Source organism: Pelodiscus sinensis, chromosome 21 (genome assembly GCF_052426305.1).
Source record: "Pelodiscus sinensis isolate ZL-2025 chromosome 21, ASM5242630v1, whole genome shotgun sequence".
In the NCBI taxonomy this organism is placed as follows: Eukaryota; Metazoa; Chordata; order Testudines; family Trionychidae; genus Pelodiscus; species Pelodiscus sinensis.
In genome coordinates this window covers 21,463,144-21,477,886 of record NC_143072.1, presented here as the reverse complement: position 1 = coordinate 21,477,886, position 14,743 = coordinate 21,463,144, and the positions used below count along the sequence as shown (strand labels likewise).

The window sequence follows — 14,743 nt, the reverse complement described above, 5'->3', positions numbered from 1 at the left end:
AGGAAAACCAAAAGATTATCAGTCAAACTTTTTTAATCTAGGTTAGCTCCAAGATTTGGTTAAAAGGTCAAGTTCATTCATATTGAGTCACCTAATCTTAATACTTAATCACATTTATGCTTTAAACTATTGTGCTAAACCCTATTTTAATTCTTATATACTGAAAAAATACATGACAAGAGTTTTTTGAAAACAGAAAAAATATCTGAGAGCCCAACACAAGACAGGAAACTAAAGACTTTGATCCCGCAAAAACTCATGCATGTATGTAATTTTATTCCCATGAGTCGTCTCAAGTTAGGTACATTCATAAATCTTTGCAAGACTAGGGGCCTATGTACCTCAAATGAACTGTGGAACTAGATTACAGAGAAAGGGCATCTTCCAGTCAAACACAGAGAATTCTGGATTTTGATTTAACTGAAAACTTTTCTTTAAGCTTCCATTTGAATGTACCTCTACCAAATTTCACAATGTCAAATAAAAAAAAATAGAGCAACTTTTCCTCCAAACTACACTTCCAAAAGATCAACAACGCCACGTGAAACTCCTTATTGGGAATGCAAATATGCACACGCGCACACATAGAGAAGGAAAGACCTTCGTCAGCTGGGTGAAGCAGGTTCTTTTCCAATGTTAAGTATAACATTCATGTTACACTAATTGTTTGAAGATGTTACCCCTCCATTTTGGGAAAAAATGCACTAAGCTCCTTTTTTGCCTTGTGAAAAACAACAACAAAGTTTTTAGAAAAATATTGTTAAATAAATATATATACAAGTGAACTAAATAGTTCACTTAAATAGTCCACATTAGAAACTAAAACGGTTTAAAAGGGAATAAACAAACAAAAAGTGTGGCAAGAACATGTGATTACAGCAGTGCACACCAATGCGTCAGATTCCTAGTAAAGGAAGGCAATTTCAAATGAGACTATGCTGAATAAAACTCTACTGGGAAAATATTTTCCCCTGCCAACATCAGGGAAAGACAAACAGATGATACTGATATGACTAAGGGGTACAAAAGCAAAAAAAAAAAAGGCTTAAGTAAAGAGGCATACGCTGAATTTCCAATGGGTAAAAAACAAATACATTTTGACACTCTAATAATCAATGGTATATATCAACACAAATTAGAACTTTTTCTAGCTACACTACAGAAGGTGACCTTTAAGATCACGGAGCTGATTCACGGCTCAAAAACAAAACAAAAAAAAAGAGTCAACTCTATAAGTGTATAAATACTATCATATTCAAGAATGTAAGTATGGTAGCTTCTAATGTGTGTCTTAAAATATCTGCATTTGAATTACAAGCTACAAATCAAACAGCCTCAAAAATCCTTCTAGGTTAAATGCAATTCATATGTGCAGTTAACCAAAAGACAAGAGCACAGTAACACACAATGCTTTTCTCACCATAAAACTGAAAACACTATTCTACTCACAAAGCCAGAGTTAGAACATACACATTCAAATTATGTACATGTTTCAAATGATAGGATTGTCTAAGCAATCACAGGCGCCGGTGTGATATTGTTGCTGGACTGTTTTAATATCTAGGGAGCTGTAAAACTCACCAATACGTCTCTTGCTGGTTAGACTTTTGTCTACTTTACACCCACTCCAAGAGAAATACTTCCATGCTCTAAATTAGAACATAAGTGCGGCCATACTGGGTCAGACCAAAGGTCCATCTAGCCCAGTAGCCTGTCTGCCGACAGTGGCCAGCACCAGGTGCCCCAGAGAGGGTGGACCAAAGACAATGATCAAGCGATTTGTCCCCTGCCATCCTTCTCCTGCCTCTGACAAACAGAGGCCAGGGACACCATTTCTATCCCCTGGCTAATAGCCTTTTTATGGACCTAATGACCTCCATGAAATTATCTAGCTTCTCTTTAAACTCTGTTATAGTCCTAGCCTTCACAGCCTCCTCTGGCAAGGAGTTCCACAGGTTGACTACACGCTGTGTGAAGATCTTTCTTTTATTCGTTTTAAACCTGCTACCCATTAATCTCATTTGGTGTCCTCTAGTTCTTCTGTTATGGAAACTAATAAATAACTTTTCTTTATCCGCCCTCTCCACACCACTCATGATTTTATATACCTCTATCATATCTCCCCCTCAGTCTCCTCTTTTCTAAACTGAAAAGTCCCAGTTGCTTTAACCTCTCTTCATATGGGACCCATTCCAAACCCCTAATCATTTTAGTTGCCCTTTTCTGAACCCTTTCCAAGGCCAAAATCTCTTTTTTGAGGTGAGGAGATCACATCTGTACACAGTTTTCAAGATGTGGGCGTACCATAGTTTTATACAGGGGCAGTAAGATATTCTGTGTCTTATTTTCTATCCCTTTCTTAATAATTCCTAGCATCCTATTTGCCTTTTTGACCACCACTGCACACTGTGTGGAAGTTTTCAGAGAAGTATCCACGATAATTCTCTGAATTTAGAATTATGTTACAAACAAGGAGAATTTTCAAACATTCCACTGGTTCTGAAACATTTTAATACAGTGCCTTAGCACATATGCTGGGACAGTACTCAAAAGGATGTACCACACATGATTTACTGAGAAAATGTGCGATATTTGTTTTACTACATTGCTCTTTCAAAAGAAAATTGTTGTCAGCTGACAATATCACGCTAATTCACAGACCACAGAACATCTCAATTCACATTAATTGGATCCACACACTTGTTTTGCTGGATGACTATAACATCATTACAGTCTTTGATGAATCCAGAACAGAAATACATATAAAGCGGTAAATACATTATAGGATATACATATACATGCAAGGAATATCTATCTCTTTTATGTTGTTTATAAACCTAAAGGCCTTTCAGTTGGAATCTTCTAATTTCATTTTCTAAAATATTTCTTCTCTGAAATACTGTAACTGTTTTATATGTGTGTGGTTAGAGTCAATTTCATGTTTACTTGGTTTTTTTTTAATTATAATATAAAATTCGCTTTGTACAGATGAACAGAAAGAGGATGTGGAAGCATAAAAATGTAGGGACTGGAAGGGACCTTAAATACATGTAGGCTACATCTACATTGGCCCCTTCTCCGGAAGAGGCATGTTAATTTCCAACTTCAGAATAGGGAAATCCGCGGGGGATTTAAATATTCCCCGCGGGATTTAAATAAACATGGCCGCCGTTTTTTTTCCGGCTTGGGGAAAAGCCAGAAAAAGGCGTCTAGACTGGCGCGATCCTCCGGAATAAAGCCCTTTTCCGGAGGATCTCGTATTCCTACTTTGAAGAAATTCCTTTGAAGTAGGAATAAGAGATCCTCCGGAAAAGGGCTTTATTCCGGAGAATCACACCAGTCTAGACGCTTTTTTCCGGCTTTTCCCCAAGCCGGAAAAAAAGCGGCGGCCATGTTTATTTAAATCCCGCGGGGGATATTTAAATATCCCCCGCGGATTTCCCTATTCTGAAGTTGGAAATTAACATGCCTCTTCCGGAGAAGGGGCCAATGTAGACGTAGCCATAGTGTTCTATGTTTTCCAAAATAACTAATGAATTTCAGAGTCCTAAGTTGTGGGTATCTTAAAGGAACCTAATTATTAGAGGGGAAATAAACAGAACTAAAAATCAGGGTTCTTTAAATTGTCTTAATTTTCAAAGAGGACTAGACACTTTTGTGCCTGTATTTTTCGGTGCCTAAATTGAGACTACTCAATCCTTTCTTCTCACTTTCCTCGTTGGCTATGTATTCCTAATATAAGTAGTTACCTATCTTAGCAATTACAGTTTTCCAGCACTGCAATAAAAAAGTCTCAGTTACTGTATAGATAATGCATACACTTAATACTACATTGTTCTTTGGAACACCATTCTCCAGTGGGTTCTAAACCTTCCAGGAACAGCTAGCATGGATAAGCTGAATATTTCAAGTGCCTGAGTTAAGATTCCTAACTGAGCTAATGGCACCAAAACCTTTGGATGAGTAAAACTTCCAGATCCTAACATACATCTATAGCTATGGTACCAATAAATGCTTCCAGCCTCTACCAGGAGAGAAGGGATATATAGCCTATTAAAAAACGGTAAGTCTATGTCTACTAGGGATGTTAGAAAGTGTATAATTCGGTAATTGTGTAGCCCAAAAAACTTTTGTCGGCTACACAATTAACTGATAAGCAGCTCTGCATTTCTGCATTTAAAAGAGCTTGAGAGCCAGTGCACAAGCACGCTGGCTCAGTCCCGGCTCTCAGGTTCTTTAGATGCAGAGCCGCAGCAGGGGTAGTTGTCAGACCCAGCTCGAGCTAGACCTAAGCCAGCATGCTTGTGCACCAGCTCCCAAAATACTTAAAATGCAGAGCCGCAGTGGGCAGGGGGATTGCATGTAGCCAATAGCGTTAACCGATAAGCATCTACTTATCAGTTAATCATTTAACCAGCTTCACTATTACATCCCTAATGTCTATACTGGGAAGGTTTAGTGACAAAAGTGCTGTCGACATGCAAAAGTCACCAAAAGTGAAAAAGGTCAAACCTTTTTTTCTGCCTCCCATTGTTGATATTACATGGCTACATTGCTAGTGCCCTCTCAACTGATAGAGCAAAGCACTGTGGGTAAGCATCCCACAATCCACGGTTGTGGGAAGGCAAAGCTGATCCCTGCGCTTCTTGGGATTCCCTCGTAGCCCTGAGAGCTCTCCTTGCTGAGGAATGTCAAAGAAGCACAGCAATCTCTCCAGCCTTCCTTCTGCAGCAGCAGTCTCCCTGCCACAGTGCTGCTAGTGCAGGGCAGAACAGAAGTGCCCCAATGATGTGTTCTTTATTTGTTCCCCAAACAGTGCAGCTCACTCAGCTGTCAGATACTTCCCAGAGCTCTGACAGGGGAGGGGCACATGCCTGCAGGGCAGCAGAGATCACAAAACACTGAGCACAACAATCAGGCCAGGCATTGTGGGATACTGGCAGAAGCCAGTTCTCTTGTCAAAACAAACAGCAGCATCCACACTGGCTCTTTGCTGACAATAAAGGGAGGGAAAAGTCAAAACTTTCTCACAGGGGCCAACGTTTTTTGTCGCCAAAACTGGGTGTTTTTCCCCCAACAAAAGTCGCATTGCAGTGTAAACACTCTCATTGTTTGGTCTCCAAAAGGCACTTTTTGGTGACAAAACATGCCAGTGTAGTTAAGGCCGGAATAACAACAACTGTGGTAGTTTTATGAGCCTAGCTTCCAGGACAAGAGCCACAAAGGTCTTGCCTGAGGCCTTTCTCAGTACTCCAGGTTACATCCACTGTCTAAATCCATGCTGTGAGTAATGGTAATTTATAAAATATTTTTTCAATAGTTACACAGGGCTAAAAAGATGGGGTTCCCCTGAGTATAATGCAGTGATGCCTGTCATGGCAGACTCAGGAGTAGTCTATTGCCTGTACTAAAGTGATCCTGACCAGGAGTATCATGCCAAGAGTGTCTGTGAAAAAAATTAAAATTAGGAAATTACATAAACTATATTAAGTTGTATTTTATTCTTAAGTTCTCTTATCCAAACCCATTAAGGTTCATGGCATTATGTCAAATATATAATACTGATTTTTTTTCCCCCACCACAACTTCTCTTACATTTCTTGGGTCTTTCCCACAAAAACATAGCCAACTGACAGTTGCTTCAAAGGCATGAAACAAATGTTTAACATGCAACATGAGGAAAGGCTAAATGGAACCACTGCAATCTGGACTCTGTGGAGGTGATGGCATGTTTGAGTAAACATGACAGAGCAAAAGATGCTTTACTGTCCTGATTAAACTCTGTGCTCTTATCCCTTCTTATGGCTATAATATAAGGAAGGCTCTTTTCCTTGTTGAACCGAACACTATACTCAAAAGTGCCAGCGCACACAAAATATGTAATTTGATCCATCTGGACATTAGTCTTTATTTAATCATTTTAACTTACTTTGGCTTCAGTCTCTCCCCTGTGAAGTGTATATAAATGATGTACAGCGCTTTGTGATGACGACCACGGATGTGTCAGTATTTGGAAAACATGGAAATCGTGGCCTAGCGTGTCAGTCGTGACCAGCAGCATCCCTGCGTAAAGGAAAGAAATAGCACAATGGATTAATCGCTGCTCAGAAAGAAGTTTAAGGAGGTGGGCCTAAAATATCTATCCTGTCTTTCACTTGGTTTTCTGGTCACACACACAAAAAATCATGTGAGAAATTGATTTCATTCTAAATGGATTAATTTAATACAGATGTTTCAATTCATTTATAAGCAAAAGTACATTAGAAATCAGGTAACTAACATTGTTGAACTGTGCTGTACAGGCAAGACACTCAAGCTGAAAGTTAATATCGCACACGATCATTATGAAGCACCAAAGTTACTGCAAACTGCAGTTTACTCCCTACAGCTCTGAATTACGCAAGTAAACATTTACTCTCAGCTAATAAAATGGAGATTTGATGTGCCAACACAATTCCCATCTTTCATGCAAGTGAAAACACTATTAAACATAGAATAAAGATAACCCCCTCCCTAAATATATTCAAAGGGAGCCTCTCTCTCTCCAAGCTTTATCACAGAAACGGTCTGATTTATTGCATGAAAAGCCAGCAAATCAGAAACCAAGTTTGCAAGTTAAATATTAAGTGTTACCATAACAGAAAACAGGCCCTAATGCAGAGTGTTGAAATTATTCAATTAGAATGAAGATCAGTAGAATGATAGTAAGTTGTAAATGCGATTTATTTTTTTTCTTCCTTCTACATGTTAGCCCATACTGCAGTTTCTGGACATTTACAACTACAGTACATATTTTAGGCAAGCTTGCCATGAGAGTACATTTGTTTATACTAAAATGGAGAACTTTTTGCTTATACTAAAGTGAGGCGTTATGGCAGAGCTTGAGAAGACTGTATAAAACATACCCAACATACATTCTCTCCTACAGTAAACCTGTATTATCTTGCTTATCACAATAATGTAATAATTTATCACTTACAGTAAGATGCTTATGTTTAAAGAAGTTTAAAGTGGAAACCAGTTTACCTGAACAGTTTTTTTTCCAGATAAAATATCTTCAATGTTATCTAAAAGGCACTTTAATGTATCTACAGAAAGAGGAATTTTACACATTTCCCGATGAGGGCATCAATGGAAAAAGTGATGAATGATGTATTGCAAAGGTATATGCACCAACACCACAGTTAAGGCTGAGTTTTTCCACTGAAAGCAGAACTGATATCTCCCACTAAATTAAATTAAATGTAAGGCTCCAAATTTAGCACAATTACAGATAGAGCCTCTCTAGTAAGGCATCTTCAAGACCTGACCAGTGCCAAACAAGAGAATTTGCCAGACCTTAGGATGTCAATATTGTCTAGCTCCATTACCAACTCTTCCACAGCTTACTGGGCTCCTGGAAGACAGTTAGGGGTAAATTAGAGCTAGACAACAGAACAGAACACTGAGAACAAGGACTGGTGGCTGTAAACAAACTTTATGGGACAGCAGGAATCTTGGTCAGACCCATGGTAAGTGCACATCCAGATAACTAAAATCGTGCCATGTTGCCAGACCAGAGAGTGCCGGACTAGAGAAGTTCCACCTGTACTGTTCAAAGGATAACTGCATTATATGAGACAGTTTTGTGGGGAAATAGTTACTGACTCGTCCCGAGAAAACAATTTCTCACTTCTCCCTGTAGCCAACCAGTCATATTCACCACAAGCTCAAAGCTTCTCATATATGCACAGCACCATATCACTGATATAGGCCACTTTTTTAAAAAAAATTACAGTTAAAAAGAAAAAAGTTAGAACCTTTAATCACAGATTCATAGGACTGGAAGGGACCTCGAGAGATCACCAAGGCCAGTCCCCTCTGCACTCTTGGCAGGACCAAACACCATCTAAGACCAGTGGTGGGCAACCTGCAGCCCATGGGCCACATGTGGTCCACTGGGGATCCACATGCAGCCCAAGGACTCCTTGGCTGCCCTTCATCCCCATGCACCTCTCACACTCCAGGGCACCAGAGCCCCACACTTCCTGCTCTTTCCCCCTCCCTCCCAGCCCTTTTGGAGGAGCCGTGAATTGCCTGGTGTACTTGAAAGCAGGCATGTCCCCTCAGTCTTCTCTTCTCTAGACTAAACAAACTCGGCTCTTTCCATCTTCCCTTATAGGCCATGTTTTCTAGACCGTTCATCATTTTGGTTCCTCTTCTCTGGACTTTTTGCAGTTCATCCACATCTTTCCTGACATGAGGTGCCCATCATCACAAGGTTTGCCATGTACACCAGGGACAGCCAATTGATAGATCAGTTCCTGACATATGGCTGCACAGAGATATGACCACCACCCAAAGAAGCCAAGAATCCTGGCTCCACAGCACTGCTCATGAACACTCCTCGGCTCTGCTACCAAGCCACGATCTGCATCTTTTACTAGGTAACAGAAAGCTGCTCAGTAGAAGCAGAGACCTCCCCTCACCTTATATTTCATTCTTCCTTGTGAATCCTGGGAGCTCTCACCCATCTCATGGAAAATGACAAGTTTCAGCAGAACCATGATGTACTGGACCTACCAAAGTTCAGAGAGGGACTCCTCCTTCCGGCAAACCACAAAAAGCTTAGTAGATAGAGCAGATGCCGCAATTGAGAGGAAAGATGGCTGTAGTGCTAAGAGAAGTAACCTGAGATTAGGATGATTCAGGTTCAATTCCCTGCTCTTCCAGGACCTCAAGCCATGCAAGTCCTCTATGCTTCAGTTTCTCCATCTGTAAAACAGGGATAATTCCTGACCTCATTAGGTCTTGAGAGAAAGGGGGAGGTTGAGCACTCCCTGGCTGCAAGGAAGGTCGGGACCTATGACTATAACCATTAGCGGCAGGGAGAGAAGAAAAGAGAAGCGATCTTCAGTGCACGGATCCATTTCCTGACAAACTGTAGACAAATGCCCAGTCTTACCGCTGACGTCAACAAGATTCTATCCAACAGAGACATTTTTCACTGATTCTGAGTGTTGGAAATGAAAGAATCTATAGTGGAGCTGAGGAGCCTATGCATCGATTTGGGCATTAGTTTTACAAAAAAGGCCTTTGAGTTGAGGTTGGTCTGGATGTTAATATTTTCACTGAAAATTTCCTTTGTTTACAGGGACACGTCTATAAGAAATATAGTAAAAGCTGTTCAAGTGCAAGTTAGCAAGTGTCATAGTCACTTACTCTATGGGTGCTCCAGGGTTGGAGCACCCCTGGGGAAGATCAGCGGGGGCAGAGGACCCACCAGAACCAAGCTTCCGCTCCCCCCCCATGCCTCGGCAGCCCAGCGCTTACCAACTCTTCCTCCTCTCTTCTGGCACTTCCAGAGCATGGCGAATCGACTCCAAAGAGACGGGGTAAGAGGTGAGGGCAGGGTGGAGTAGGAGTAGGAAGAAGTGGGGAGATGAGTCTTGGGGAAAGAGGTGGAGTGGGGGCAAAGCCTGAAGCAGACTTTGGGGAGGGTCCAGTACCCAGCAGCAAAAAGAGAAGTCAGCTCTAATGCAAGTGTCTATTGTGCGATAATACCCACAATTGTCATTAGTTGTGTTCTGTAAATGCACAAGATTATTTCCCTTTGAGTGAAGTGTGTTACCCCCAGTAATACACACAGACTTCCCTGGAGAAAACGTTATGATCCCCTCTGCGTGGGTAGCAGACTGCTTCAGCTAAATGGGCGGGAACATTACTAGGCCTGATTCCACCCCAAACACATTCTCAACTCATCCTTTCATCCTTGCCCCTAATAACTTTACATTCAACAACACTTGGTCCAAAGTAGGGGGGAAAAAATCTATGTGCAATGGGACAGCTTTCCAATACGCCACTCTCTTCATGAACTGCCTTAAGAAAGAATGTCTGGCAGAATGCATAACAAAAATCAATGCTAACCCGGAGATACACCAATGATCATTTCATGCTCCAGACAGATCTAAGGGTGTGTCTAGACTACCTAGTTTTGTCGACAAAAGTGGACTTTTGTCGACAAAACTATACCAGCATCTACACTACCGCTGAGTTCTGTCGACATAACGTCGACAGAACTCAGCAGTTTTGTCGACGCTGGTATACCTCATTTTACGAGGCATAACATCTTCTGTCGACAGAACTCTGTCGACAGAAGGTGTTATTGCCTGTAACATTGCATCCAGACTACGGAGTTCTGTCGACAAAGCAGCTTGCTTTGTCGACAGAACTCAATGTGTCTGGACGCTCTTTGTCGACGGAAGTTTTGTCGACAGTATCTGTCGACAAAACTTCCGTCGACAAAACGCAGTAGTCTAGACGTACCCTAAGTTTAAAATGGAAATCAGTTTACTTGAACAGTTTTTAATAAATACACAGCAGGGCTGACAGCCACAGCCATGAAGTGGGGAGGGACGGGCGGCTCCATACCCCCGAAAGGAGTGAAGCATCGGGAGGATTGGGTGGGACCAAGAGTATTTCAGAATAACGTCAGTTATTCCAAAATAATGCTGCTGTGTAGACATAGCCTTGGAGTGATTCGATATCAGAATTAGGATTTATAGAATCATTACTGTGCCAGTTCCAAAGCAGACTTTTCAAACCACACACACACACACAATCCACACTTTAATAAACCACCACGCACATCTTCCCGTAAAATACACAGATAAACATTTTTTTAAAAAGAAAGAGGGAAAAATAAGATACCTAAAAGAGGGTAGAACTTCTTCTACTTTAGGGTCCTGTGATGTTTGTCTCGTAGATGCTGCAAGATGGTGACTGCAGTTCCTGGAACCAGTCATTGGAGTAGCTTGGTCAGAGAGTTTGCTGCCAACTAGCGTGTCTAAGACAGTAGCAAACTGACAGACTAGCATAGCTAACGACTATTGTCTTCACCTCTTCCCCCTGTGGGTGGCCTGTCCAAAGGAACTAAGGGGGATGCTTGCTTCAGAGGTGATTGATGGATCAAGAGAGCAGGCAGATCTCTGTTTTGTCATGACCTTTACTCCCAATTACTCTGTCTTACAACATCATCTGCATAGGTTGGGGGCTAGTTAGCTGGTCCATACACTTTGCAAACACTCATCACAGTCCAATCCTTGTCAAGACACACAGGCTTTGGCCTGATATCTCTCTGAAAAGTTGTGCTCAGGATAACCGTTGGCTGGAAAGATCACAGTGGTAACCTCGTGCCATATGATCCCTCAGAATAGACATTCAAAGTTGCCTCCAACCTTCTAGCTAAGGTAAATGGCCATACGGTCCTGTCCAGGCATCACTACTATTATAGGCTCAAAACCGGCTCACATAAATAGTTAAGAGTCTAGTCAGCAATCTTGTCATGAGCTCATTCATCCTCTCACATTCATCCTCTCACATTTTCTCAATCCTCTGGAATGGAATTTAACTAGCCCAGGACAGACAGGCATCCATGTGTTAAGGCAAGAGAATTAAGGAAGCTAGTATGTCCTCGCCTGTGTATAAAATGATGATTTATACACACTAATGTTTGACTTAGAGCAGGGGTGGGCAAAAGGGTCTCCAGCCCACCAGTGGGTTAATTCAGCCGATGGGGGCCTTGCCACTCCCCCGCCCCAGGCCAATCAGGGCCTAGGGACCGGGGAGGGCACAGCACTTAGAGTCAACCCTGGCGATTGACTCTAAGCACCGTGCACCAGAGGACAAGGAGCAAGAGACATTGCGCACTTCCCCCCGCCCCGACCCCCAGGTCCTGAAAGCTCATTGAAGGATCAGGGCTTGGGCGTGAGAGGAGCGCACAGTCTCCTCCCGGCCTGCAAGGGGCTCGGCCTTTCAAGTCAACCGCCTGCTGCTGCTCAGCGGGCGGTTGATTCTAAGTGTGGTGCTCCCTTGCAGGGCTGGGGCAGGGAGCAAGAGACTTCGCATGCACTCCCCTCCCCTAGGCCCTGACTGACTTGGGGGCGGAGGAGAGCGCATGACATCTCCTCCCACCACCAGAGGCATGGGTGCCTAGAAGGAACTGTTGACTGTTCAGCGCAGCTGGAGGTTCTCTCCTGAGGGGTGGGGAGAGGCAAAAACTTGGCATGCTCCCCCACCTCCTTGTCCTATCAGGGTCTGTGAATGAGGAAGCACTGAAGTGTCCTGCCCCCGCCCCTTCCGCATGAAGCCCCGCCCCTTCCAGCAGCCCGGGGCCAATTCAAAAATTTCTGAAGTAGCCTTTGGTAAAAAAGTATTGCCCACCGCTGATTTAGAGGCAAATAACTGCTTTTATATGTTATCAATAAAAATCCCATTTGTAATAAAACCAAGTTTATGTTGATCCAAAATTCTCATTTGGACTAGTTCTCTCACAAATGTCTAATCCTAATCTCTAAACCCTATGTGCCTCTGTCAGAACTGATCACAATATCATTTAAAAAACATTTTAAAGAACACAGGATGTACTCCGATGGTGTTATCTGTGCGTTCTTTGAATTTTATGTGTATTTGAATTACGCATATCTGGTGCTTGCATATCTGGAATGTGCTTGCATATCTGGAATTATTATCAGAGCAACACAATGTAATTATTTTTTTGCTATGCTGTGTTTCTTCTTTTCTTTTCTTTTTTTTATTCTTTACTTGCTGAAAGAGTAGAGAAGTGAAAGATAATATAATTTTTGGGAAGAAAGGAGTTTTTCTTAAAATGGAAAGATAGAGGCTATCTGATTTGGCAGTTTGTTTCTTATCTAGAATTCTGTCGTATGTCACCACATGCAGCAAATGCATATTACTGGATGACACTAACCTTCGCTGCATTAGTAACTTTCTGGAGGAGGCAAAAAAATTACTTTCATCATGCCGACATTTGCATTGGATACACAGCTACATGCTTGTCTAAACCCCAGTAATCTTCTAGTCTCATGCTCCATACCACAGACATGCTAGACCAAAGTACATTTTAATAAGACGATTAGTATTTTAAAATATCTTCCTTATTGTTATTCAAACGATAAATCACTGAGGTTTGGAATGTTTGCTTTTTTGGTGTGCACGTTTGCATATGTGCACATGGTATTTTCCATCTCTCTTTACTTCACAATGAGGAGTTACAATTTTCAATTACCACAACTCTGCTGGCCAGTTTCTCACTCTCGCTCCCTGAAACAGAAATACTTTGTGCAGTTCCCTAACAGCATAGTGGAAATGTACAACCCCAATAGAGAAAGAGATGAAGTGGAATCTTAATGATTAGTTTCATTTTCAAAGGCAGCCAATTTTAAATTCCGTTTTCCTAACAGACCTTTCAATTGCTTTCTCAAAGACTGTGTTTAGATGGAAATATAGGTTAGTGCTGTCCTAAGTTAATTCCCAAAATGTATTCTCTTATGATGCATTTTGTATGAATAATCACAGATGAAAAGTGAATAATTTTCCAGGATTTCCTGCTTGTTTTTCAAACTGGCATTAATCCCTGTTTAGCAGATAACATCTGAAACCAATTCCAATTCTTACATACACATAACCCAGTGAGAATTTGTGTGTAAACTAGATATTCCTTTATATGCGTCTCACTGCAAACATTCTGATTTTCTTATGGATAACATGAAGGAAGCGGCGAGACTAAATTAATGACTATTTTACTATGTGGTTTCTCAAATCTACTGAGATTTAAAAAGTCAGTTGAAAAGGAACTGTTATCCTAGATTTGAAAAAAAAAAATAGGCACTTTATCTTTGTTTTAGCTAACAGATACATTTGCTTTAATTTACAACTTCCTATTTTTTGTGCATACTCCTTGGGAAACAATCAACTTATTTCAGGAAAAAGAATTTAAGAAATACAGTGAATACATACATAAAAGGAAAAACTGGTGCAGATGTAGACTGTGGCTTAAGAGCTATTTATGCAGTATCAGAAGACTAAACCAGACTCTGGCCTGGCCATAAACTAAACCCACGCCCTAAACGAGGTGCCAAGCCACAAAAAGCATTTGCGTCAACTGGGAATACAAGGAAAAGAAGGACTTCTAATTATAGGGCCTGGAAGCGGAAGCCTAGAGTGATTAGGAGTTTAGGCGCTGCTGTATGTTTATCTGGGAGCTTCCTCTCTCTCTCTCTCTCAGCCTGGGTTTGATAGATGAGGGTTGGTCTGGAGGGTGGGATTGAAGTTGCTGATGGTACACAGAGTTCTCCAAAATCCAAGGAGACGAAGGCTGAATACTAAAGTCTTCTGTGGCCTTGTAGGAACATAAGTCTTTTCAACTAGGCGTCAGCTGGTTAGCCCCAAAGACAAAATTGAAGAGCAGCAAATCTCAGTTGGGCACTTGCTATAAAATCCAGGAAACCCGAGTAATTTAAACATCTCCACTACATCCTATTTTTAACACCTATCTAATTGCATCGTTGTTTATTACGGACATATAAATGAGAAAAACAATTTCACCTTTGGGTTAGGTTTCATGAGTAAATTCGCTTTAAATAATGGGATCTTTGAAAGTAGTGAAAGTCTCCCTCCTACCCCGCAAAAAACCCACAATATCATTCTGCAGTCTTGAAGGCTACGTACTCAAGGCCACCTCGAACTGTTTTTAGAAACACTGAGGACCGCATTTTCAAGAAGTCTGGCACACAAGGGAACAAGTCCAACGTGCATTCTGCCACATGCGTAATTTAAGCATGAAATGTAGCTATCTGTGGGCACAAATGTCTACTCAGAAGCGTAAGTGGCCATTTGTGCACCCCATCCATATTAAGATGATGTGAGCAACAGAACATACTTTTGAGCAGGAGCACCAATATCC

At 41.5% G+C, this 14,743-nt stretch overlaps 1 protein-coding gene across 11 annotated transcripts in view; it reads right to left on the bottom strand.

Moving 5' to 3' along the window:
- Window positions 1-14,743, bottom strand: part of BCAS3 (BCAS3 microtubule associated cell migration factor) — a 590,230-nt gene that overhangs the window by 407,197 nt on the left and 168,290 nt on the right. For all 11 annotated transcript variants that reach the window (XM_014581354.4, XM_014581355.4, XM_025179224.3 and 8 more), the window contains exon 14: window positions 5,930-6,063. In XM_014581354.4, coding sequence (XP_014436840.1) covers window positions 5,930-6,063 — 134 coding nt within the window. The remainder of the gene's footprint in view (window positions 1-5,929; window positions 6,064-14,743) is intronic.